Raw genomic sequence first — 27347 nt, forward strand, 5'->3', positions numbered from 1 at the left:
CGCTGCTCTCCTCCAATCAGGAGCAGGTCCCACAGTTTATTGGTTGAACTGGAGGCAGCTGTGTAGAAGCTGTTTCCCTTCTCAGCGCCATATTGTGGGAAAGCAGATGCATAGAATAAGTCTTAATTCCAGTAACTTAGTCTAGTCCGAGTTGCTCCCAGTTGCTCCCGACAGGTACATGGACAGAAGCTGGAACAGCTGATAATATGTCCAAAATGGTTCCTGCCATACCTCAGCTAGTTACAGGATACTGATGCAGGGTGGTTCAGGGAGATAGAAACATATGCCCCCCCTTTTTTCTTCTAGGTGGCAGGTACACTATTCCCCACAGGGCTCCGAGCCAAACTCATTCCAGGCTGTTCCCTCAGCTTTATCGCCAGTGGCTCAGGCTACTTCAGTGATCTCAGCTCACTCTCCAAAGCTGGTGTTGATGCTCTCGGCCACTTGGTTACTGAGTTCTGTGTGTCCACACCCTCCTCTACTTTGCGTGGAGTGTCCTCTGAAGTTTCTTCCCTTTCCTAAGATTGCAATCTCAAAATTTTCCCCCTCTTCTTTAAACTATCTTCTAGACTAGAACAATAAGCTCCCTCTCTATTCTACCATCTTGCAGTCTTGCAATCCTGTTGATTTCTTCTCTGATTTTAATTATTTCTCTTCTACTAGGTTTGGGTCTGGTTTGCTGCAGATTTTCTAGATCCTTGAGATGCATTGAAAGCTCATTTATTTGGTGCCTTTCCAGTTTCTTGATGTAGGCGCCTATTGCTATAAACTTGCCTCTTAACACTGCTATTGCTGTATCCCATAAGTTTTGGTATGCTGTGCTTTTATCCTCATTTACTTCCAGAAAATTTTTGATTTCTCTTTTGATTTCTTCTATGACCCATTGTTCATTCAGGAGCATGTTGTTCAATCTCCGTGTGTTTGCATATGCTCTAGGGGTTCCTGAGTTGCTCATTTCCAACTTCATTTCTTTATGGCCTGAGAAGCTTGACCCCAATTTAAGAAGCAGAGAGACTCAGAATGATTTTTAACTGTTCACTTCCACTGAACTGTGATCCACTGGGTGATTCCAACTCTGCCAGAAATGGAAGCTGGGAACTAAATCCAGGTCTCCCATTTGCATGGCAGTGATAGATTTCTGTGAGTCGTCATCTGCTGACTCCCAGGGTCTTCCTTGGCAGAAAGCTGGATTCAAACTGAGGCACTGCATTGTGGGTGTCTCAGTGGGTGTTCCAACTACAAGGTAAAATGCCCACACACAAAAATGTTTTTAACTGTCAAGGCAGGTCACCTCCAGCCTCCAGCAGTTGGACAGTTACCATGGAAGTGTCCTTACCATTTGCTGCATTCAGCAGCTTCTCTCTTCCTGGTAAGCTGGTATTTCTTGTAGTGGCATATATTTCTCATGTTCAGGGACGCTGTTTTCCTTATGACCTCAATTCTTGGGCTAATCTAAGGAGAGAATTGGTGTTTAGTGTGTTGTACTATTTTCTTGTCTGAGAGTCTGAGACCTGAGGTTTATCTTTACTCTGTTGTCTCCTGCAGCAGCCTGGGCTTATTCTACATTCTGAGCTCAAGAGCTGAGAGAGTGCATCAGAGACAGCATGTTTGGGGGACAGGAGTTAGCCCAAGCAACACCAGGTGACATTAGAGCAAGTGGCACCCAAAGAGGGTGCAGATAGGGATAAGCCAAGTCATAAACTTCAGGGAACTCTCACATATGCCTGATCCACTATCCAACTCCTCCAGGGGCATCCTGAGTTGAGCAGTAAGGACTGGGAGAGGAACTTATTCCACAGCGACGTGTGTACCTGTCCAGGGAGCTGCTCTGATGGACCCAGATTAGGTTTACAGGGAGTGGATGCACTGCCTCCTGTAGGATGGGGCTGTGAGCCTGAGGCTCTGACCAGACACAGGAGGCTCAGTTCTGGGGCTGTCCTTGCAGGTGATGCCCTCTAAGGAGAGTTGACTTAGAGAGAGCAGGTGGAACTTGAAGAAGGGATGGGTATGTCTGTTCTTACGTTAAATAGTTCTTCCCTAAAGTCAGGTATATCAGGGTAATGGGACCCTTCCTCTGACGTGTTGGTACTACGAATATTCTTCCGGGCTTTGAGTTGAGAAAGACTTTACACACAGTACTTTTTAGCTGTGAGAAGTATTTGGAATTCAGCTATCAATGTGTCCCTGCAGAAACTCAAGCCCATGAATGGTAGATCCCAGGTTGTTTTGCTAACAATGTGATGTTTCTGATAACACTGGAGGATTCTGTCAGCCCAGAGCCTGGCAGGGTAGGACAAGCACATTGGAGGTCATGACAGTAAGATGAAGAGAGGACTCCTCTTGTACAGATATTCTAGAAAATTACCAGCAACATGAAGCAAATCTGTAAGCACATGTGAATGAAAAAACCAAAAGGGGAAAAGCTGTTATCAAATGATCCCTTAAACATACATCAGACAGGCAGTGAATCTGCTGCATGTTTGAATATAATTGTAGAGCAGTGTATTTTTCTGTTTTTATCATAGCTCCCAAAGAGGAGTTCACTATCTTTGCATGGTGCAGTGCAGAGTTCTCCTTCATGAAGGGATCGTGCTGCATCTGTGCTGAGAGCACAGTACACTTGACAGGACCTTAGGGAAGGAGTCTGTCTGTCAGGGTATTGTCATCACTTTGACTCACTGCTGACACACAGAAATGGATGCTGCCAAGATTGCCCAGAAAACTAATGATAATAATAGCTAATTTTTTTGGTTAAAATATTTTGAAAGAACTCAGAAAGTATTCTGGGGAGTGCAACTGCTCAGTAAAATTTTGGAAAGGCTGAGTCATCTCACCTGACCTGCTGAGAGTCAGAAAACAGAATATTCAGGATCCTGGTGCTTCTGGTGCAAGAAGTGAAGGCAGCTCCTGTCAACAGGACTACCATAAGCAATGGGTTAAAATAAGTGAAGTAAAAGGAATTGCTCCAGAAAAAAATGTTACCCATCAGATTTTCTCAGAATATCAAAGATGTTAAAATAATTATCACATAGCAGAGTACTGATAGCAATGCCGCATTGCAATGTTAATCTTGTACAGATATTCTAGAAAATTACCAGCAACATGAAGCAAATCTGTAAGCACATGTGAATGAAAAAACGAAAAGGGGAAAAGCTGTTATCAAATGATCCCTTAAACAAACATCAGACAGGCAGTGAATATGCAACATGTTTAAATATAATTGTAGAGCAGTGTATTTTCCTCTCCTAAGACTCTAGTCTTTACATTGCTCACATCTCAGTTAATAGGCTCGATTCTCTGTACAGAATACTTTATATCAGATGAATGTGTGCGTGTGTGTGTGCATGTACAAGTGCATTCTGAAGAGGAAAGGAGATCAGAAATAATTGAGAACAAAATACTATCTAAATCAGAATGCAAATTTCTTTTTTTTTTTTTTGACAGGCAGAGTGGACAGTGAGAGAGAGAGACAGAGAGAAAGGTCTTCCTTTGCCGTTGATTCACCCTCCAATGGCCGCCGCGGCCGGCGCACCGCGCTGATCCGATGGCAGGAGCCAGGAGCCAGGTGCTTTTCCTGGTCTCCCATGGGGTGCAGGGCCCAAGCACCTGGGCCATCCTCCACTGCACTCCCTGGCCACAGCAGAGAGCTGGCCTGGAAGAGGGGCAACCGGGACAGAATCCGGCGCCCCGACCGGGACTAGAACCTGGTGTGCCGGCACTGCAAGGCGTAGGATTAGCCTACTGAGCCGCGGCGCCAGCCAGAATGCAAATTTCATTCATGTCTCTCCCTTTGTATTTTCAGAAAAGAGTTATTTGCCAGAGAGTGAATATCATGGCATTGACTAATGTTCTGACGAGGGCATAATATTCTACTCGAAAACAATGTACCCGGTGGTTTTCAGCAAGGAAACTGTTAAATTTCCCAAAGGAATTCCTTACTGTTAGTAAGACTTCTGAAAATTAACTAGTGAGAATAAATGCCACAAAGTCTAACGCTAATACTCTGAACTGAATTTGCTTATGCCATACCTCTAAAAAATAAATTGCATTCTGCTATGTTGCTATGCCCGTTCATGAGGCATAACTATTTTAAAGTAAAGCATCTTGGGGATTCCAAAAGAGCAGAATGGGGAAAGGGTGTACTGCTTTAGGCTAGGGGAAAACAGTAAAAAAATAGTGGATGAAGTACATTCTTAGGGAAGACTTGGAGAGCAAACTATAGGAAGTGCTGAGGAAGGAAGAAGGACACTGTGGATCATGGTGGAAGGCCCACGTGGATGCAAAGCAGCAAGCACAGACACAGCACATGACCCCAGGAGCTGAGAGCAGGAGACTGCACCAGCTTTGGAGAGTGAGGTAAGATCAGTCTGCAGAAACCTGTGACACTGGTGATCTAGCTGGAGGGAGAGCCTGGTCGACTGCACTGTCTGTGAATGCGGCCTGGAGTCCTGAGTGTGATAGGGTACCCACTAACGCAGTGAAAAAAAAGGGGGGACACATTTCCCTCTCCCCGTTTCCCCACAAACAGGTGGCTGAGAGAGGGCAGGTGGAATTATGGGTGTAAGTAGCAGCTGAGCAGGTCTTGGGCAGATGGTGGGGAGGAGAAGCCAGTATGAAATGAGGAGGGGCTGTGGCGAGTGACTCTTGGTGCACGTGTGGGATCCAGGGATATTGCCAGAGAGCAAAGTCCCTGTTCCCCACTGACCTTGAGTCTGGCTGGGAGGATTGATGGGGGCTGTGCACCCAGGTAGGACTGTGAGGTACTCCCAGGCACTCAACATAGCAGAGGCTCAGGGGCTCAAAACCCAAGGTGGAGCAGCCACAGAGAGCTGGTTCTGGGAACATGGCTCTCTCTCCATGGATGGGTGGAGCAGATCTTCTGCACCCCATGGCTCAGAGAGCTTCCCCCAGGTGTCCCAGTTGGATTCAGAGGCCCAAAGACATGGGCCATCTTCTCTGCTTTCCCACGTGGGAGATGTGAATGAAGCTCCTGGTTGCTGAGTTCAGTCTAGCTCAACCATGGCATCCAGGATTCTCCTGGTAAACTTCTCTCTGGGGGAGGGTGTGTGGCACAGCAATGACACCACCTGTTGGGACACTCCCATCCCATAACAGAGGGCCTGAGTTCAAGTCCCAGCTCTCCTTGCAGTTCCAGTTTCCTGTAATACCCACCCTGGGAGACAACAGGTAGTGGCTCAAGTTGTTGGGTCCTTGCCACCCACATGGACCCAGGTTGAATGCCTGGGTCCTGGCTTCTGCCTGGCCCAGCCATGGATATTGTACCTATTTGGAGGGCTAAACAAGGATGGACGTTCTCCCCATCTGTCTTTTTCTCTTTTGTGTGTCCCTGCCTTTCCAATCAATAAAAAAATTGGGGGCCAATGTTGTAGCATAGTAGGTTCAGTCACCTTCTGTAATGGCAGTGTCCCATATGGGCACTGGTTTGTATGCAGGATGTTCCACTTCTGATCAGGATTCTCCCGAATGTCCTGGGGAAAGCAGTGGCAGATGGAACAAGTGCTTGGGGCCCTGCCACCCTCATGGGAGACCGGGAAGTCTCGACTCCTGACTCCTCACTCCTGGCTTTGGCCTGGTCCCATAGTGGTTGATGCAGCCACCTGAGGAGTAAACCAGTTGGATGGAAGATCTCTCTATGTCACAGTCTCTGTATCTTGGGCTTTCAAATTAATAAGTAAATCATACAAAATTTTAAAAAATTTATTTGGTACATATTACTTATGTTGTAGAAACTGGAATGGATTAGAATCTGTGCACGCTGGGTCCAAGCAAATAGGTAATCAGTTGGCATTCCCTTACTTCTTCATGATGAACATAAATGTGGAAGTTTTCATAGTGACTTTGCCAACCTATCAGTGCCTACAGAGCAAGCATCATCTGCTGTGGGTGTGATCTACGGAAAGTGGAGTATCATCATCCCATTTAACACTAATTCTGTGTATTATAAAGAGTTTATTCATTTCATCGAAATTATTTAACTGGTCAGCATGAATTCCATCTTATTTCTATATTATTTTAATATCTGTAGGATATAATTTTTATTTCTGCTATTTGTTATTTTTGTATTTCTTTGTTAAATTATTCTAGTAAAGTTTTAGAAATTCCCCTTTTTTCCAATAGACAATAGTTACCATCATTAGTTTTCCTGTGTTCTTTGCTTTCAATTTAATTTTGTTTCACTCCATTACTCTCTTTCTCTTTTTTTGTTTTTATTGGTTTTATCTACTTTCATTTACTTCCTTAGGGTGTGTCATTGATTTAAACATTTTCTAATAATATGATCATTTTAAACATTAATTTTCCTATAAATTCTGCTATTTCTGTATGCCACAGATTTCAAAAACCCATGTTTTAATTATATTCAACTCAAAATATGTTTCAGTCCTGAGATTTCTTTTGGATTTGAAGATTTATGTAGAAGTGTATTGCTTAAAATGGTTGGATATTTTAAAAATATTTCCTTCTTACTGATTTCTAATATAGTCCTGTTACATTTTGACTGTTTTACTTTATCTCTTTCAAATTTATTGAGATTTAACTATGACACTTTAAAATACTGTCTAATGAGTCAACGTTTCATGTGTACCTGAAAATAACATGTATTTACATTTCTGCAAATAGAATTCTGTAAATGTTGATTAGGATGAGCTTATTGACAATGATTTTTTTTAAAGATTTAATTTATTTATTTGAAAGGCACAGTTACAGAGAGAGGTAGAGAGAAAAGAGAGGTCTTCCATCTGCTGCCTCAGTCCTCATAGGGCTGGAAGTGCTGGAGCTGAGCCGATCCGAAGCCAGGAGCCAGAAGATTCTTCTGGGTCTCCCACGTGGGTGCAAGGGCCCAAGGATTTGGGCCATCTGCTGCTGCTTTCCCAGGCACATTAACAGGGAGCTGGATCAGAAATGGAACAGCTGGGACTTGAACCAGTGCGTATATGGAATGCCAGTGCTGCAAGCTAGGCTTTAACCTGCTGCCCCACAGCGCCAGCCACGACAATGATTTTTGAAATGCATGTTTTGTGCTCTTTTTTTCTAATTTCAACAGTTACAAAAATTATGTGAGAATCTGCAACTATGATTGGAGATTTATCAGTTTATTTTCTCAGCTACATTTTAATTCAAATATTTTGAACTTACAGTATTATAGTGCTATATCTCATTGATATATTCACTATTTATCTTTATAGAATGGTATGCTTTATCTTGAGTTACTTTTTCCCTAGATATTAAGGGCACAGGAGTGACTGGGGATGGGGGGCATCTGCCCCAGGTGAGGATTGCAGGAGTGATGGAGGGGAGATCCACCCCAGGTGAGGGATGCAGGACTGATGGAGGGCAGATCCGCCCCAGGTGAGGGGTGCAGGAGTGACAGGGGCATCCGCCCCAGGTGAGCGGTGCAGGAGGGACAGAGGGGGCATCTGCCGCAAGTGAGAGGTGCAGGTGAGATGGAGGGCAGATCCGCCCCAGGTGTGGGGTGCAGGCATGATGGAGGGGGCATCCGCCCCGGGTGAGGGGTGCAGGAGTGATGGAGGGGGCATCTGCCCTGGGTGAGGGGTGCAGGGGTGATGGAGGGGGCATCCGGCCCAGGTGAGGGGTGCAGGAGTGACAGGGCATCTGGCCCAGGTGAGTGGTACAGGAGTGTCAGAGGGGGCATCTGCCCCAGGTGAGGGGTGCAGGAGTGAGGGAGGACAGATCCACCCCAGATGTGTGGTGCAGGCATGATGGAGGGGGCATCTGCCCCAGGTGTGGGTTGCAGGTGTGATGGAGGGGGCATCTGTCCCAGGTGAGGGGTGCAGGAGTGATGGAGGGAGCATCCGGCCTTTGCCCATTCTTAACTGGATTTTTTGTTTTCTTGTTGTTGAGTTCCTTGAGCTTTTTGTAGATTCTGGATATTAATCTTTTATCAGTTTCATAGTGTCCAGACCATTTTCTCCCATTCTTTCTGTTGCCTCTTCACATGGCTGAGTGTTGCTTTCTCAGCACAGAAGCTTCTCAGCTTCATGGAATCACGTTTGTCTGTTTCTGCTTTTGTTACTTGTGCTACTGGGATCTTTCCTCAGAAATCTTTGCCTATGCCAATATCTTTCAGTTTTCCCCAATGTTCTCTAGTAGTTTGATATTGAGTTTTAGATTTTGTTCTTTGGAGTGTATATAATTAAGGTATGGTTCTTCTTTCATAGTTCTTTATGTGGAATTTTCTCAGGACCATTATTTGAAGAGGATGTCCTTTGCACCTGGGATTGATCTTTAGCTCCTTCTTCAAAGATAGATTAGTTGAGATGTGTGCATTATTTCAGGTGATTCTTTTCTCTTTCATTTTTCTATATATCTTTTTTTTTGCATATACCAAGCTGTTTTGATTGTAACTGCCCTTCGAGTTTTGTTTATGTTGTCTGAGATTGCTTTCACTATTCAGATGTTCTGTGTTTTCATGTAAAATTTAGCATTGTTTTCTCTCACCTGGGCAAAATGTTATTTGACCTTTGATTGGGATCCCATTGTGTCTGTAAATTGCTTGTGGTAGAATGGATATTTTCCCTATGTTGACATTGCCAGTGAATGGGCATGGAAGATTTTTCCATTATTTTGTGTCTTTTTCCATTTCTTTAATGTTTTATAAATTTCATTGTAGACATTTTCATGGATATGAAACTGGACACCAAGTTGACACAGAAGTTCAGCTGCTGGGTAGTCTTCCATTTGTGGATCCTGCTTGGCTTCCTGGTAAAACCTAGCTGGGCCTTCACCCTGGACAGGAGCAACTGGTTAGTACATGTGGCTGTGTCCTGTTGATGGCAGCCCTTGGGCCCAAGGGGAAGGGGAAGGGAAGGGAACCCTGTTCCCTGGGGTTGGGCTGGCCAGGCTGAGAGCAAGGTGGACTTCCAAGCTTTGGGAAGGAGGGTCAAGTGGGGGATCCCTATAGACATATGGAGACAGAAATGTGGGGGTCTAGTGTTCCTAGAATAGAGTGTTGGCCACAGAGACAGAGGTGAACAAGATATTGGTGAATGAGTTCTCTTGGGCTCTGCCAAGAATTAGGGGCCAAAGAACATGTTAATATGGGAAGACTGTGTCTCCAGGCAGTGGGAGGGAGACCTGGGAGGAAAACTGCATGTGTTGACTCAGAGTACAAAAGATAAAAAGTCTGCTTTGGGGAGACATGGTAGTAGTTGTTATGTTTTAGAGTTTCAGGCTAAGGACGATGGGATTGCAAGTACTTCATGCAGCGGGAGTGGAGGGTTAGATGCCATGGAAGAACCTGGTTCATGCAAGGTTTGGGGAGCTGAAAACAGGTTATTTCTGTATGTCACCATCCTATGATAGAAAAGGAAAATGGAAGGATTGTGGGGAGGAAGGCATGCCACCATGAGGAGAGTTGTAATAGGGAGGAGCTGGTAGATCTGCTTGTAAGAACTAGTGGAGCATCAGAGTGTGAGATCCAGGACAGGGCCTGGGGAGAAACCTTAGTTAAAGTGAGGGAAAGGATATCAGGAGGCAGGCAGAGGGACCTTTCAGGAGGGACTGGGGAATGTGTGCTGAGTTAATCAGGAAATTTGACCAAAGTGTGCAGACTACCAAGAGATGGAGAAGATGTTATCTGAAAGAAAAGTGGGTTGATAGGGGCTTGGGAATGTGCAGACCCTGTCTTTGGCTGGGAATGAAGTTTGTGACTTGTAGTCAGTGTGTAGAAGTCAGAATTCTGGCAGAGGACTTTTCTTTTGGTAAACGTGTTTTTCTTGGGTTTCAAAGGAGTGTCTGTTATGTGCCCACATTTGTTCTGGTTTTTTAAGATAAAGCAGAGAGCATCAAGAGAGTCCTTGAAAAAGTTTGTGGAAAGAGGAATTTTAAGGTATTTTCATTTGTGTGTGTGTGTGTGTGGGTGGGTGTGTGTGTAGAGAGAGAGAGAGAGAGAGAGAGAACTTGTAAGAACTAGTGTCTACTTGTAAGAACTAGTGGAGCATCATAGTGTGAGATCTGGGACAGGGCCTGGGGAGCAACCTTAGTTAAAGTGAGGGAAACGATATCAGGAGGCGGGCAGAGGGACCTTTCAGGAGGGACTGGGGAATGTGTGCTGAGTTAATCAGGAAATTCGACCAAAGTCTCCAGACTACCATGAGATGGGGAAGATGTTATCTGAAAGAAAAGTGGGTTGATAGGCAGCTTGGGAACCCGGAGAACCTGATTTAGCCTGGGAATGATGTTTGTGGCTGAAGTCAGCTTGTTGAAGTCAGAATTCTGGCAGAGGACTTTCTCTTGGTAAATGTGTTTTTCTTGGCTTTCAAAGCAGTGTCTGTTATGTGCCCACATTTGTTCTGGTTTTTTAAAGTAATGCAGAGAGCATCATGTGGGTCCTTGAAAAATCTTGTAGAAAGAGAGATTTGGAAGTTTGTTTGTTTGTGTGTGTATTTTATTATTATTATTATTATCATCCATTCAACTTCTGTTTGAAGTCTTTGACATTTTCTTGTGTGGCTGCCATGAACCATACTACAATAAATATTGTGGTGGGCATATCTCTCTGATAAATATGTTTACGTATTCTGGGTTATAGCAGTAGAGGGCTTACTCAATCATATGCAAAGTCTGTTTCTGGTTTTTTAAGAAATCTCCATACTGTTTTCCACAATGACTGCACTAATTTGCATTCCCACCACCACTGTGTAAGTGTTCCCCTTTTCCCACATCCTCCTCCTCATTGTGACTCTCCTTTGGGTTTTAGCCAGTATGTACGTGTGAGCTGATATCTCATTGTGGTTTGGCTTTGCGTTTCCCTAATAGCTTGTGATGTTGAGCATCTTTTCCTATATTTGTTGGCCATCTGTGTATCTATGGGGAACTGTCTGTTGAGTTCCTTTGGCCATTTCATAACTGGATTGGTTAGGTTTTTTATTTTTTTTTGAGTTGCAGGTGTATTCATGTTATTAATCCTTTTTGTATAGGTAGCTGACAAGTATCTTTTGCTCATTCTCTTGGATGTCTCTTCACTCTGTGATGATTTTCTTTGCTTTGCAAAGCTTTTAATTTCATTTGATCCCATTTGTTAGGTTTTGATTTTGCTGCCTCAGCTTTAAAGGTCTTGTCTAAGAGTCATCCCCTATTCCAGTGTCTTGGAGCTTTTCTTTCTATTTCCTTCAAAAAGCTTCATAGCCCTGGGTTATAGATTTAGGTCTCTGATCCATTTTGAGTTGATTTTCATATTTTGTGGTAGTGATGAATCTAATTTCAATCTTCTCTACAAATACATCCATTTTTTGCCAACAGCATTTGTTGAAGAGTTTTTCCTTACCCCAATGGATGGTCTGAGTAATTTTGTAAAAATCTGGTGTTGTACATATTTTGATTAATATTGGAGCTCACCTTGTTTTCTTCCATTGGTCAGTATGTCACTTTTTATGCAAGTGCTTTGATATTTTGTTTAGTGTAGATTTGTAGAATGCTTTGAATCAGGTGTTGTGAGGCATCCGGGCTAACTTTGTTCCGTTTTTTGCTCAGGAACACCTTATCTATTCTGGATCGTGTCTGATTTTGTATGAATTTTAGGTTTATTTATGTAATTCTGTAAAGAACATCATTGGCATTTAGATGAAAATTTAATTGAATCTTTAGGTAGCGTTACGTAGAGATTTTAATTATACCGATTCTTCAAATCCACCAAAAGAGACATCTTTCCACTTTTGTGTCCTTGGTGATTTCTTTCATCAGTGTATGGTGATTTTCATTTAGAGCTCTTTGACTTCTTTGGTTAAATTTTTTCCTAAACTTTTTATTTTTGTGGTTATTGTCCTTGGGATATTTGTTGATTGCTCTGTCAGTGAGTTCATCATTAATGTATAAAAACTGCTCCTTACACAGTATGTTTATTTGTATCCTGAAACTTCACTTAATTGTTTTCACCAGTTCTAGCAGTGTTTTTGGTGGATTGTTTTAGTTTTTTTTCTGGTACCGTATCATATCACCTGCAAGCATTTAGAATTTCACTTCTCTTTTATAACGTTGGGGCAGTTTCTTTCTTTCTTCTCTTTTCTTTAACCTGTGAAAATTTACAGTACTGCATTCAATAAGAGTTTTGACATACTTGTGTTGTTACATGTTTGACAAAAATGCTTTCATTTTTTGCCCATCCAGCATGGCATTGGCTGTTGAGTTGTGATACATAGCCTTTAAGATTTTGATGCCTATTCCTTTTATACCTACTTTGTGGAAGTTTTTTTTTTTTTATCATGAATGGAATTGAATCTTTTCAGGTTATTTCTCAATCTAATGAGATGATAATGTGGCTTTTTAATAAAAATATTTATTTCATTTGTTTTTAAGAATTAAAGAGAGAGAAGGCCGGCGCCGTGGCTCACTCGGCTAATCCTCCGCCTGCAGTGCCAGAATCCCATATGAGCACCATGTTCTAGTCCCGCCTGCTCCTCTTCCAGTCCAGCTCTCTACCATGGCCCTGGAGGGCACTGGAGGATGGCGCAAGTGCTTGGACACCTGCACCTGCGTGGGAGACCAGGAGGCAGAACCTGGCTCCTGGCTTTGGATCGGCATAGCGCTGGCCATAGTGGCCATTTGGGAGGTGAACCAACAGAAGGAAAACCTTTTTCTCTGTCTTTCCCTCTGTCTAACTCTGTCAAAAAAATCAATAAAATAAAAAAAAAGAATTAGAGAGAAACAGAGCAAGTGCAGGTGAATGAGATTGAGAGAGAGTGAGAGAGGGAGGGAGGTCTTCCATTTGCCAGTACACTCCTGGAATGACCGTGATGGCCAAACTGAGCCAATATGAAGTCAGGATCCAGGACCTACTTCTGGGTCTCCCATGTTCCTTCAGGGGCCCAAGGAATTGGGACATCCTCCACCGCTTCCCCAGGCACGTTAGGAGGGAGCTGGATTGGAAGTGGAGCAGCTAGAACACACACTGGCACTGACATGGAAAGACAGCACTGCATGCCATGGCTTTAACGCAGTGTAACACAGCACCAGGCCTGCTTGTCTGACTCTGGGCAGCAGCCCCAGCCACAGACCAGGCCAAGGATGCTGAGCAGGTATCCTCCATTCAGTACCCTGACCATGGGTAGTTTGGCAGAGTGCTGCACCAACGGGAGTGGCTCTGTGTTATCTCGGAGGTCTAGAGAGCTCCCCACTGCCCTGAGCTTCTGATCGGCTGGATCTGGATCGATGATGTCCCTGGAGCTTTCCTGGTCATTATAAGCACAGGGACACAGTGCCATTTTAGAGCTAAGGCCACTTGCCCTGGTTCATCAAGGTAGCTCGGCCTCCTCCACTGACACTGTGTTCCCTGGGAAGAAGGGGGAGGTGTTAGTTGGATGGTACTTGCGCATTTAGCTTACAGGTCAGAGATGCCCAGGGGCTGCCTCAAAGGAGATGGGATTTGGGACTTCCGAGCAGCGTTCTCCCCTGAAATCCGCAGGTTCAGAGGCAAGGGGGGGTGGGCAGCGTCTCAGCCATGAAGAAGCCGAGAAGCGGATGTCTGCCTCCCCTCCTCCCTCCCAGAGGATCTGGATGTGAAACTAACCCAGAGTGGACGCTGAAGCTCAGCTGCCAAGTAATCTCCCATTCCCGGAGAGACTGCACAGCTTCCTGCTCAATGCCAGGTGGGGCTTCATCCTGGAGAGGAGCAACTGTTGAGCAGATGTGGCCGCCCCAGTGGTGGCTGTGGCCTGGGTGCCCGAGGGGAAGGGAAGGGACAGCCTATTCCCTGGAGTTGGGTGGCCCATGCAGACAGAGATGCGGACGTCATTCCCATGGCAGGGAGGGTCATGTGGGTAGCCCCACAGGCATGGGGAGAAATGTAGGGGCCTGGTGGGCTTCAGTAGAGTGTGAGAGCATGGAAACAGGGGTGGGTAGTATGTTGGAGAATGAGTTCCCCAGGGCTCTGCAGAGCATTAGGGGCCAAAGAACATGGTAATAGGGGAATACTTGGGTATGCAGGAAATGGGAGGGAGACCTGGAGGAAAAGTGTGTGCTGTTGAGTCAGAGTACAAAACCCAAGAAGTCTGGATTGGAGAGACGTGTTAATAAAAGTTTGGGTTTGAGATTTCGGGCCTAAGAATGACGGGATGGAGGTATTTTGTGTGGTATAATTGGATTGTTAGATGCCATGGAAGAACCTGGGGCATGCAATGTGTTGGGAGCTGAAATCAGGTAATTTCTGTATATCGCCATCCTGGATATAGACAGGGAAATGGAAGGAGTGTATGGAGGAGGTCAGGTGACTTTCAGTAGAGTTGTAATAGGGAGGAGCTGGTAGGTCTACTAGTAGAACTGGTGGAGTCTCCGAGTATTAGACCTGGGACAGCATCTTGGCAACAACCTTAGGAAAATGAGGGTAAGAAAATGGTGATGGGTGTGGTGTGGTCTTTCTTAGGGACTGTGGTATGGGTGCACGGTTAATTAGGAAACTTTCACAAAGTTCTCGGGAATACCAGGGATGGAGAGAGGCTTATGTGAGAGAAAACTGGATTGGTGGTGTGCTTAGGAAGACAAGAACCTGATCAAGCCTGGAATGAAATTTGAGGCTTGAGGTCAGCTTATAGAAGTCTGAATTTGGGCAGAGGACTCTGTCTTGGTAAAGGTGTATCTCTTGTCTTTCAAAGATGTTTCTGTTATGTGCCAGCATTTGTTCTCGTTATTTAATGTAATGCAGGGGGCAACGTGAGGTACTTTGAAAAGTTTGTGGAAAGAAGCAGTTGTGAGTTTGCTTTCAAGACATTTTGATAAACTGCGTACAGCTTTGTCGTGGTGCATGTTTTCCATATCCTTGTAGGCAGCTCTGTGTGAAAGCTTCTGCTTTCATGGAGTTTTTGTTCTGATTGCTGTTTGGGGGCTGGGGAGGACTTGGTCCTGCAGGAATTTACCAGGTATGAGTTCTTGAAATATCTTCCTCTTAGGTTGCAATGTATACTTTGTAGTACTTCCTATTCCTCATTTGATTTTGTCCATCTCTGATATTTCCATTTGCTTTTTTTTATTTTTATTTTTTACAGGCAGAGTGGACAGAGAGAGAGAGACAGAGAGAAAGGTCTTCCTTTGCCGTTGGTTCACCCTCCAATGGCTGCCGCGGCCAGTGTGCTGCGGCCGGTGCACCACGCTGATCTGATGGCAGGAGCCAGGTGCTTCTCCTGGTCTCCCATGGGGTGTAGGGCCCAAGCACTTGGGCCATCCTCCACTGCTTTCCTGAGCCTCAGCAGAGATCTGGCCTGGAAGAGGGGCAACCGGGACAGAATCCGGCGCCCCGAACGGGACTAGAACCCAGTGTGCTGCCGCCACAAGTCAGAGCATTAGGCTAGTGAGCCATGGTGCCGGCCTCCATTTGCTTTTGTGATCCATTAAAACATGTGTTTTTGTTTCACACTGTCACATTTATTAGGAATGCAAATTCTTTCTTAGGTTTTACTTTATAGGATGTGTCATTCTTTACAATGCAGTGTTATTTTTCAGTCATACTTACTCTGAATTATATAGCTTTTATACTCTTACTTTTTAGGTTATTTCTGCAGAAAGATTTTCAAGCTTACATTTTGATAAAAGTCATATAGGATTTTCCAAGTACAGAATTCTATGAACATACACATTTTATATATTAAATTTTCCTGTAATGTGAGTGCTTACCTATTTTATGTAAATTTCCATCAAACATTGATATTGTCTCGGATATATTTGTTTTTTCAGCTAAAAATTTCTTCAATATATTTTATAGAACAATACTGAGAATAAAGCAACATTCCCTTCTTTCTGCTCTCCTTCCAACACTATCTCTCCCAGTGTACCTCTTCCTTTCTTTCTCCTTTTGTCCCTCTCTTCCTTACTTCCTTACTTTCATCATTTTTGGATAGTTTTTAAATTTGCTTTAGAGTAAAAAGGCTAAATGCTTTATCAAATAAGAAATTTAAGAACTAGAAAACAAGGTGGGGGCAATGTTTGGCATCCCATACGGGCGCTGGTTCAAGTCCCATTTACTCCACTTCTTTTTTTTTCCAAGATGTATTCATTTATTTGAAAGACAGTGGTATAGAGAAGCAGAGGCAGAGAGAGTGAGAGAGACGTCTTCCATCCATGGGTTCACTCCCAGAACTGCACAATGGCTGGGGTTCACTGATCTGAAGCCAGGAGCCAGGAGCTTTCTCAGGGTCTTCCCATGTAGGGGTAGGTACCCAAGGACTTGGGCCATGTTCCACTGCTTTCCCAGGCCATAGCAGAGAGCTGGATCAGAAGCACCCTTACTCGTTATGCCACAGCGCAGGTCCCTACACCATTTCTGATCCAGCTCCATGCTAATGCACCTGGGAAAGAAGCAGAGGACAGCCCAAGTGCCCGTGACTTTGCACCCCAGTGGGAGACCTGGGAAATGCTTCTGGCTCCTGGCTTCCTTTTGGCCCAGTCCTGGCTCTCTTGGCCATTTGAGAAGTGAACCAGCAGATGGAAGATCTCTCCCTCTTTCTCTCTGTATGTAACGGTGTCTTTCTAATGAATAAAGTAAATCTAAAAATAATGAAAAAGCAGAAACCCTAAGTTAGTGGTAATATAAGCAGCAAATATAATCAGTTGAGTGTAAAAATGACCATTTTACCCATACACCCTAAATAAAAGTAATCACAGATCATTAAAACTAGACTAACACAATATTATTGTTTCCTTTAATTTTTTTAAGGTTTACTTTTACTTATTTGAAAGACAGAATTATGGAAAGAGGTATAGAGATAGAGAGAGGTCTTCCCTGTGCTTGTTCATTCCTCAAATGGCCAAAATGGATAGAGCTGAGCTGATCCAAAGTTCTGAACCATGATCTTCTTCCCTTCTTCCAGGTCTTCCACGTGGTTGCAGGGGCCCAAGGACCTGGGCCATCTTCTTCTTCTTCTTCTTCTTCTTTTTTTTTTTTTTTGACAGGCAGAGTTAAGAGAGAGAGACAGAGAGAAAGGTCTTCCTTTTCCATTGGTTCATCACCAAAGTGGCCGCTACAGCCTATGCGTTGTGGCCAGCGTGCTTCGCCAATCCGAAGCCAGGAGCCAGGTGCTTGCTCCTGGTCTCCTATGTGGTTGCAGGGCCCAAGGACTTGGGCCAGCCTCCACTGCACTGCTGGGCCACAGCAGAGAACTCGACTGGAAGAGGAGCAACTGGGATTAGATCCGGTGCCCATATGGGATGCCAGCACTGCAGGAGGAGGATTCACCTCATGCACCACGGCACTGGCCACTAGTGTACTGTTTTGCCACATCCTTTCCAACATTTGTTGTTTGTTGATTTCTGTATGCAAACCATTCTAACTGTGGTGAGGTGAAACTTCATTGTGGTTTTGTTTTGCATTTCCCTAATGGCTAGTGATCCTGAGCACATGTGTCTGTTGGTCATTTGCATTTCCTTCCTTGAAGAATGTCTGTTCAAGTCTGTTGCCCATTCTTAACTGCATTGTTTGTTTTGTTGTTGTTGAGTTTCTTGAGCCCTTTATACATTCTGGATATTAACACTTTATCAGGTCATAGTTTGCATATATTTTCTCTCATTCTGTCAGTTGCCCTTTACTTGCTGAGTTTTCAGCTTCTCAGCTTGATGTAATCCCATTTGTGTGTTTTTGCTTTTATTGCCTGTACGTCTGGGTTCCAAGAAGTCTGCATCTGGCAATGTCTTGCATCATTTCCACAATGTTCTCTAAGAATTTGATGGTATTAGGTTGTACATTTAGGTCTTTGATCCTTTTTTGAGTTGTTTTTTTTTTTGTAAGAATAAGGTAGGTTTTTATTTTCATACTTCTCCATGGGAGATCCACCTTTTATGCACCATTTTTTGAAGAGACTGACCTTGTCACATGGTTGGATTTTAGATCCTTTGTCAAAGATAAATTATTTGCAGATGTGTGGATTGAGTTTTGGAGTTTCTTTTGTGCTCCATTAGTCCACATGTGTATTCTTTACCAGTATCAGGCTGTTTTGTTTGTAACTGTCCTGAAGTATGTCTTGAATTCTGGTATTGTGATGCTTCTGGCTTTGTTGTTCACATATAAGATTCCATTAGCTATTCTGGGCCTCTTGAGTTTCCATTTGAATTTTAGCATCTTTTTCCCCTAGATCTGAAAAGAATGTAATTGGCATTTTAATTGGGATCACATGAATTTGTAAATTGCTTTTGGTACTATGGACATTTTGATTATATTGATTATTTTAGTCCTTGAATATTAAAGCTTTTTCCATTTTCTGTGTATTCTGTTTCTTTCACTAAGTTTGCTAATTTCCATAGTAGACATCTTTGGCATTCTTGATTAAATTTATTCCATGGTATTTAATTTTTTTGTTCCAATTGTTAATGGGATTGATCTTAGAAGTTCTTTCCCAGCCATGGTGCTCCAGGCCAGGGTGTTAACCTGCTTTGCCACAGCACCGGCCCTATTTCCCATCCCTCTTCATCCTCCATCCACTATTCCCATTCTTATTTAATACAAAAATCTATTTTCAATTATTTTATACTCATAATATAAAACCTACACTATGTAAAGAATTCAACAGTTTGAAAGAATTAAAAACATCCGTTCCTGAAGAGGCAAGACATGGTTTGTTTAAAATCATTCTATCTGCAAGACAAGAGTTGTCTAAATCATTGTATGTCAATGTATCAATATCACTAACATAGATCACCTTTTAGGTACTCTGTTACCACATTACCACAGATCAGGGAGAATATACGATATTTGTCTTTTTTTGGAAAGGCTTATTTTACAAAGTGTAAGGTTTTACAGTTGCATCTTGTTTGTTCTTTTTGCAAATGACAGGTTTTTTTCTTTTTTTGTACTTGAAAAGGTTTCTTACCTGGAGCACACCGGAGATCAACACAGTCTTAGCCTGGAGCCAAGACAGCTGTCGCCCATGTTTTTGACATGCCTGGCCGCTTCCGGTGCCGCTGTGATTACTGGGAGGAAGAGGCGGGTCCTAGATGGCTGGCGCTTGCGCAGTCGGCCTGGTGACTATCAAGAGGATGTTATCTGGTGGTGGCGGCATGTCGTCGGCTGCTGGAATTGTTTGCTGATGGCGGCGTTTTCGGCAGCGGTACTGGCCCGGAGAGTGCGGGAGTGAAGGTGAGTTTTTCTTATGAAACAATGAGAGGCCTGGGACCTCGTGGGGGGGGGGGTCGTGGCTCCTCCGAGCAGTGTAGACACTCATGTCCTCAGGCTGGGCGGCCATGGGGGCGGGCAGCGGCTCAGCTGTGGGAAGTCGAGAAGCGGGTGGCTGGGCTTGCGCTGGAGGACAGGACTGCGGGTTACAAGGTATGTTTATTTGTAAACTGTAACTTAACTTATTTCATCAGTCCTAGCAGTGTTTTTGGTGGGTGTTTTAGTTTTCATTGATTTTTATGAGTCTTTTTAGGTTGTCTATATCTTCTGGATTTAATCTTAGTAGGTTACGTGTATTTGTTATCCAGGGATTTCTCCATTTCTTCTAGTTTTCCTGTTTATTGGCATACAGTACTGAATAAGAATTTCTCTGAAATCTTGTGTTTCAGTGATGTTGATTATAATCTCTGCTTTTTTGTCTGTAATTTTATTTACTGGAGTTTTTATCATTTTTGTTAGTCTGGTTAGAAGATTATCTACTTTTTAAAATTTTATATCAGGTATGCAAATTTCATGTATTTCTTATATACAGATTCAAACATACTGATACTACTTTCCATGCTAGCATCTCTGAAGCCTACACTCCCAGCCTTCTTCTTCCTCCTTCTCTTGTTCCCACTCTTAATTCTTCATCAGTTAAAGGTAGGGTGGGCAAGTTCCACGTCAGCTGTGTAGTGATCTTTTATTCAAATAAGTGGCAGAGATGCAGAGATAGGGAAACACAGAGATAGAGGTCTTCCATCTACTGGTTTGCTCCTGAAATGGCCACAGGGCCCAGTCATGGGCTGATCCAAAGCTAGGAGTCAGGAGCTTCTTCCAGGTCTCCCATATGGAGACTGCATTCAGTAAGAGTGGTAAAAGGGACATCCTTTTGTTGTTATATGTTTGACAAAATGATTTCACATTCTCCCCATCCAGCATGACATTGGCTGTTGGTTTGTCATACATAGCCTTTATGATATTGATATGTATTCCTTCTGTGTATATTTTGTGTAGTTTTTTAATCATTTTTTATTCTTCTGATATCTGTATGTAATTAGAAGATGTGGTTTTCAAAAGATTTATTTCATTTGTTTGCAAGATTTATACAGAGAGATAGAGGTAGAGCAAGAGCAAAAGAGAGGGAGGGAGGGAGAGAGGTCTTCTGTTTGCTAGTTCATTCCCCAGAAGACCTTGATGGCCAAATTGAGCCATCAGGATCCAGAACCTTCTTCCAAGTCTCCCATGTGGCTGCATGGCCCCAGCTAATTGGGACATCCTCCGACATTTTCCCAGGCATGTTAGGAGGGAGCAGGATTGAAAGTGGAGCAGCCTGGATCCTAAATGGCACCCATATGAGATGCCGGCGTTGTGTGTTGTGGTTTTAACACCCTGTAACACAGTGCCAGCCCAGACAATGTGGTTTATTCTTCCATTATTTTGATAAAATTCATCATGTGTATTAATTTGCAATTGTGGAAGATCATGGCATTTCTGAGATAAATTCCAGTTGAAGGTTTTGCGTGAGCTTCAGCATGTGGTTTTGGTTTTGTTAGGCTAGAATTTTGTTGAGAATCTTTGCATCTTTTTCATTATGTATATAGGCCTTCAGTTTTCTTTGTATTTCATGTTTTGTTATCTTTTGTGGTTAAAATAATGCCAGCCTCTCAAAAAGTGTTTGTTAGAGTTGAATCCTACTGCTTCCAGTTTATTATTTTGAAATAGTTGGAAAAGTATTGGAGTTGCTTTTTAAATCTTCAAGCTCCTTGGATACCTTTATTCAAAGGTATTTAAATTTTAGTAGCTATTGTGAATGGAATGGATCTTCGAAGTTGTTTCTCAGCCCTTATATTGTGTTTATACAAATTCTATTGATTTTTGTGTGTTGATTTTCTATCCTGCCACTTTTCCAGACTCTATTATTAGTTCTAATGGTCTCGTGGTGGAGTCTCTTGGTTTCCCCATTTATAAAATCATGTCCTTTTGAAAGAGGGATAGTTTGACTTCCTCCTTCCCAATTTGTATCCATTTGATTTCTTTTTCTTGCCTAATGGCTCCTAAACTTCCAGATCTATATTGAATAGCAATAATGAGGGTACATTCTTGTCTGATTCCAGATCATAGTTGGGAATGCTTCCAACTTGTCCCCATTCATAAGATGCTATCAGTCGGTTTGACATAAATTGCCTTGATTGTGTAGAGGAATGTTCTTTCTGTTGTCAGTTTCCCTGAGGTTTTCGTTTTGAAAGGTTTTTGCATATTTTCCAGCTGTTTTCATCTATTGAAATAATTATGTTTTTTAAATATGTATTTAATTGAAAGGCAGATTTGTGGAGTGAGGGAGAGAGATTTCCCAAGAATGTCCAATTCATTGGCAAACAGTACATTGTAGCAATTCCAGATGAATGTTTTTATTTATTGGGTTGCTATTATTACAGTTTGTTTTTCCTTTCTGATTTTACTGATTGGGATCTTTTTTTTTAATTTTTTGACAGGCAGAGTGGAGAGTGAGAGAGAGAGAGAGACAGAGAGAAAGGTCTTCCTTTGCCGTTGGTTCACCCTCCAATGGCCACCGCAGCCGGAACGCTGTGGCCGGCGCACCGCGCTGATCCGATCGCAGGAGCCAGGTGCTTCTCCTGGTCTCCCATGGGGTGCAGGGCCCAAGCACCTGGGCCATCCTCCACTGCACTCCTGGCCACAGCAGAGATCTGGCCTGGAAGAGGGGCAACCGGGACAGAATCCGGCACCCCGACTGGGACTAGAACCCGGTGTGCTGGCACTGCAGGTGGAAGATTAGCCTAGTGAGCCGTGCGCCGGCCGATTGGGGTCTTATTCCTGTTTTGTTGTTGTTGTTTTGGAGATTTTCAGCAATTTTCTAAAAAATATTTTTTAACCAGATTTTCATATCAGTGATCTTTTTTTTTTTTTTTTGACAGGCAGATTTAGACAGAAAGAAAGAAAGGTCTTCCTTTTCATTGGTTCACTCTCCAAATAGCCACTATGGCTGGTGGACTGCGCCGATCTGAAGCCAGGAGCCAGGTGCTTCCTCCAGATCACCCATGCGGGTATAGGGCCCAAGCACTGGGCCATCCTACACTGCACTCCCGGGTCACAGGAAGGAGCTGGACAGGAAGAGGTGCAACCGGGACAGAATCTGGCACCCCAACCGCGAATAGAATCCAATGTGCTGGCGTCGCAAGTGGAGGATTAGCCTATTGAGCCACAGCATTGGCCTCAATGATCTTATTATAATGTATTTCTTCAGCTTTGTCCATTTCTTCTCAAATTTCCATGATTTCTGTCATCCTACTAATTTGGACTTTGATAAGTTGTTTTTCTAGATTTTGTGATGCATTGAAAAGCTCATTCATTTGATTCCTTTCCAATATTTTGTAGGCACAAGTTGTTATAAAGTTTCCTGTTAACATTGCATTTGCTGTGTCCCATACGTTTTGCAGTGTTGTACTGTTATCTTCAGTCATTTCCAGAAATTTCTGGATTTTCATTTTGATTTCTCCTAAGACCAACCATTCATTCAGGAGCATGTTGCTCGGACGCCACGTGTTTGCATACATTCTGGAGTTTCCTGAGTTGTTGATTTCCCATTTCCTTCCATTTTGATCATAGAAGATGCATGAACTTATTTCAGTTATTGAGATTTCTAGGCTTGCTTTATGTCCTATCATATGTTGTGTCCTAGAGAAAGTTCCAGGAACTGATGAGAAGAATGTGTATTCTGCAAGTTGTGCGATGAAATGTTCTAAGTTAGGACTTCCAGCAAGGCAGTCTGTTCCCAGGGACAAAGCGATGAGCGACTGTGTCACCTACAATTTTGACATAGGGGAGGGGCTAGGAAATGACCAAGAGAAGACAGTTCAGGTGTTCTTGTAAGATGCTGTTTTTTAGTTAAGAGGTCCAAATTCCATGCATTTCATAAATGCAATTTAGGTACACAGTGATAGTCCCGACCCTATCTCCCTGTCAGGGGCACAACACGTCGTGTACTTGGTTGTCTGACTCTGGGCAGCAACCCTGGCACCAACCAGGCCAAGGATACTGGGCAGGTACCTGCTGTTCAGTAGCCCTGACCATGGGCAGTTTGGCAGAGCTGTGCACCATCTGGGAGTGGCTGGGTGTTAGCCCGGGAGGTGTAGAGAGCTCCACACTGCCCTGAGCTTCTGGTGGGCTGGATTGGGAGCAACGATGCCCTTGGAGTGCTCCTGATGATGGTGAGCACAGGAAAGGCATGTCAGGCTGGGGCTCAGGCCGCGACCCCTGTTTCTTCAAGGCAGTGCAGCCTGTTCTGCTGACACTTTGTTTCTGGGAGGAAGGGATGGGTGTTAGTTGGGTGATACTTGCGTAGTAGGCCTAGCGGAGAAGTAGGCTATATCCAAGGCAGTGTCGTTGTTGGCTGGCATTGGCAGTAGCGGTTCAGTAGGCTTGTAGAGTGCAGGATGGACTTGTTGCATTTAAGTTTATGGACAGAGAGATGCCCAGGGCCTGCCTCAAAGGATGGGGGATCCTGGTGCTTCCCATCAGTGTTTTCCCTGCAAATCCACTGGTTCAGAGGCAGCGGGGGCTGGGCAGGGGCTCAGGTGTGAAGAAGACATGATGCAGTTGTCTGCCTCGCCTCCCCTCCTAAGAAGGACTCGGATGTGAAACTAACGCAGAGTGGACACTGAACCTCAGCTGCTGGGCGTGCTTGCCCTTCTGGAGACTCTCCACTTCCTGCCATTTTATGAGTCTGCTGTGTATCCCCCTTCCCATGTTGGATCATTCTGTCCCATTTTTATTCTGTCAGTTAGTATTAGCAGACACTAATCTTGTTTGTGTGATCCCTTTGACTCTTAGACCTATCAGTGTGATCAGCTGTGAACTGACATTGATCACTTGGACTAGTGAGATGGCATTGGTACATGCAATCTTGATGGGATTGAATTGGAATCCTCTGGCAGGTTTCTAACTCCATCATTTGGGGCAAGTTCAAATGAGCATGTTTCAAATTGTACATCTCTTCCCTCTCTTATTCCCACTCTTATATTTAACAGGGATCACTTTTCAGTTAAAATTTAAACACCTAAGAATAATTGTGTGTTAATTACAGAGTTCAACCAATAGTACTAGAACAAAAATTACCAAAAGGGATAAAGTATTAAATTGTACATCAACAGTGATGACAAGGGCTGATCAAGTCACTGTTTCTCATAGTGTCCATTTCACTTCAACAAGTTTCCCCTTTGGTGCTCAGTTAGTTGTCACTGATCAGGGAGAATATATGATATTTGTCCCTTTGGGACTGGATTAATTCACTCAACATGGTGTTTTCCAGATTCCTCCATTTTGTTGCAAATGACCTGATTGCATTGTTTTTGACTGCTGTACAGTATTCTATAGAGTGCATTTCCCATAATTTCTTTATCCAGTTTACTGTTGATGGGCATTTGGGTGATTCCAGGACTTAGCTATTGTGAATTGAGCTGCAGTAAACATTAATGTGCAGACAGCTTTTTTGTTTGCCAATTTAATTTCCTTTGGGTAAATTCCAAGGAGTGGGATGGCTGGGTTGAATGGTAGGGTTATGTTCAGGTTTCTGAGGAATCTCCAGACTGACTTCCATAGTGGCTTGACCAGTTTGCATTCCCACCAACAGTGGGTTAGTGTCCCTTTTTCCCCGCATCCTCACCAGCATCTGTTGTTGGTAGATTTCTGAATGTGAGCCATTCTAACTGGGGTTAGGTGAAACTGCCTGTGATCTTGAATATTTTTTCATGTGCCTGTTGGCCATTTGGATTTCCTCTTTTGAAAAATGTCTATTGAGGTCCTTGGCCCATCTCTTAAGTGGGTTGTTTGTTTTGATGTTGTGGAGTTTCTTGATCTCTTTGTAGAGTCTGGTTATTAACCCTTTATCTGTTGCATAGTTTGCAAATATTTTCCCATTCTGTCCATTGCCTCTTCACTTTCCTGACTATTTATTTTGCAGTACAGAAACTTCTCAACATGATGCAATCCCAAATGGCAATTTTGGCTATGACTGCCTATGCTTCCGGGGTCTTTTCCAAGAAGTCTTTGCCGGTACCTATATCTTGCAGGTTTCTCCAATGTTCTCTAAGAATTTGATAGTGTCGGGTCGTAGATTTAAGTCTTTAATCCATGTTGAGTGGATTTTTGTGTAAGGTGAAAGGTAGGGGTCTTGCTTCATGCTTCTGCATATGGAAATCCAATTTTCCCAGCACCATTTATTGAATAGACTGTCCTTACTCCAGGGATTGGTTTTGGATCATTGATCAAATATAAGTTGGCTGTAGATGTTTGGGTTGATTTCTGGTGTTTCAATTCTGTTCCATTGGTCTATCCATCTGTTTCTGTCCTTGTACCATGCTGTTTTGATAACAACTGCCCTGTAGTATGTCCTGAAATCTGTTATTGTGTTGCTTCCGACTTTGTTTTTGTGGTACAAGATTCCTTTAGCTATTCAAGGTCTCCTGTGTCTCCATATGAATTTCAGCATCATTTTTTTTCCAGATCTAAGAAGAATGTCATTGGTATTTTGATTGGTATCGCATAGACTCTAGAAATTGCTTTTGGGAGAATGGACATTTTGATGATATCTTTTTTAACTTTTATTTAATGAATATAAATTTCCAAAGTACGATTTATGGATTACAATGGCTTCCCCCACATACTGTCCCTCCCACCCACTACCCTCCCCTTTCCCACTCCCTCTCCCCTTCCATTCACATCAAGATTCATTTTCGATTATCTTAATATACAGAAGATCAGCTTAGTATACATTAAGTAAGGATTTCAACAGTTTGCTCCCACACAGAAACATAAAGTGAAAAACAATAGATGATTTTTAAATGATGATGAAATCAGATCAGACCTATTGTCATGTTTAATCCCAGTGAGAGTCAAGTTGGGAGTTGATAATTTTTTTTTTTACAGAGGATCAGTTTAGTATACATTAAGTAAAGATTTCAACAGTTTGCACCCGAATAGAAACACAAAGTGAAATATATTGTTTGGGTACTCGTTATAGCATTAAATCTCAATGCACAGCACATTAAGGACAGAGATCCTACATGAGGAGTAAGTGCACAGTGACTCCTGTTGTTGACTTTACCAATTGACACTCCTGTCTATGGCATCAGTAGTCTCCCTATGCTCCAGTCATGAGTTTCCAAGGCTATGGAAGCCCTCTGAGTTCTCTGATTCTTATCTTGTTTAGACAAGGTCATAGTCAAAGTGGAGGTTCTCTCCTCCCTTCAGAGAAAGGTACCTCCTTCTTTGAAGACCTGTTCTTTCCACTGGGATCTCACTCGCAGAGATCTTTTGCCAGAGTGTCTTGGCTTTCCATGCCTGAAATACTCACATGGGCTTTTCAGCCAGATCCGAATGCCTTTAGGACTGATTCTGAGGCCAGAGTTCTATTTAGGACATCTGCCATTCTATGGGTCTGCTGAGTATCTCGCTTCCCATGTTGGATCACTCTCCCCTTTATTTATTCCATCGGTTAGTGTTAGCAGGTACTAGACTTGTTTATGTGCTCCCTTTGACTCTTAGTCCTTTCATTATGATCAATTGTGAACTGAAATTGATCACTTGGAATAGTGAGATGGCATTGGTACATGCCACCTTGATGGGATTGAATTGGAATCCCCTGGTATGTTTTTAACTCTACCATTTGGGGCAAGTCAGCTTGAGCATGTCCCAAATTATACATCTCTTCCCTCTCTTATTCCCACTCTTATGTTTAACAGGGATCACATTTCAGTTAATTTTTAACACTTAAGAATAACTGTGTATTAATTACAGAATTAAACCAGTCATATTAAGTAGAACAGACAAAAAAAAACTAAGAGGGATAATGTATTAAGTTGTTCATTAACAGTCAGGGCTATGCTGATCAAGTCACCGTTTCCCATAGTGTCCATTTCACTTCAGGAGGTTTCCTTTTTGGTGTTCAGTCAGTTGTCACCGATCAGGGAGAACATATGGTATTTGTCCCTTTGGGATTGGCTTATTTCACTCAGCATGATGTGTTCCAGATTCCTCCATTTTGTTGCAAATGACTGGATTTCGTTGTTTCTTACTGCGGTATAGTATTCTAAAGAGTACATATCCCATAATTTCTTTATCCAGTCTACCGTTGATGGGCATTTAGGTTGGTTCCAGGTCTTAGCTATCGTGAATTGAGCTGCAATAAACATTAGGCTGCAGACCGCTTTTTTGTTTGCCAATT

The 27347-nt window shown here is 43.2% G+C and overlaps 1 protein-coding gene across 1 annotated transcript in view; it reads left to right on the forward strand.

Annotated features, from left to right (window-relative positions):
* Nucleotides 1–27347, forward strand: part of LOC127486036 (uncharacterized) — a 167068-nt gene that overhangs the window by 86774 nt on the left and 52947 nt on the right. Inside the window, exons 7-8 of the mRNA XM_070063826.1 lie at nucleotides 8651–8783; nucleotides 18816–19090. Of these exons, the coding sequence (XP_069919927.1) occupies nucleotides 8651–8783; nucleotides 18816–18891 (209 nt within the window). The 3' untranslated portion in view covers nucleotides 18892–19090. The remainder of the gene's footprint in view (nucleotides 1–8650; nucleotides 8784–18815; nucleotides 19091–27347) is intronic.

Source organism: Oryctolagus cuniculus, chromosome 19, assembly GCF_964237555.1.
Source record: "Oryctolagus cuniculus chromosome 19, mOryCun1.1, whole genome shotgun sequence".
NCBI lineage: Eukaryota > Metazoa > Chordata > Mammalia > Lagomorpha > Leporidae > Oryctolagus > Oryctolagus cuniculus.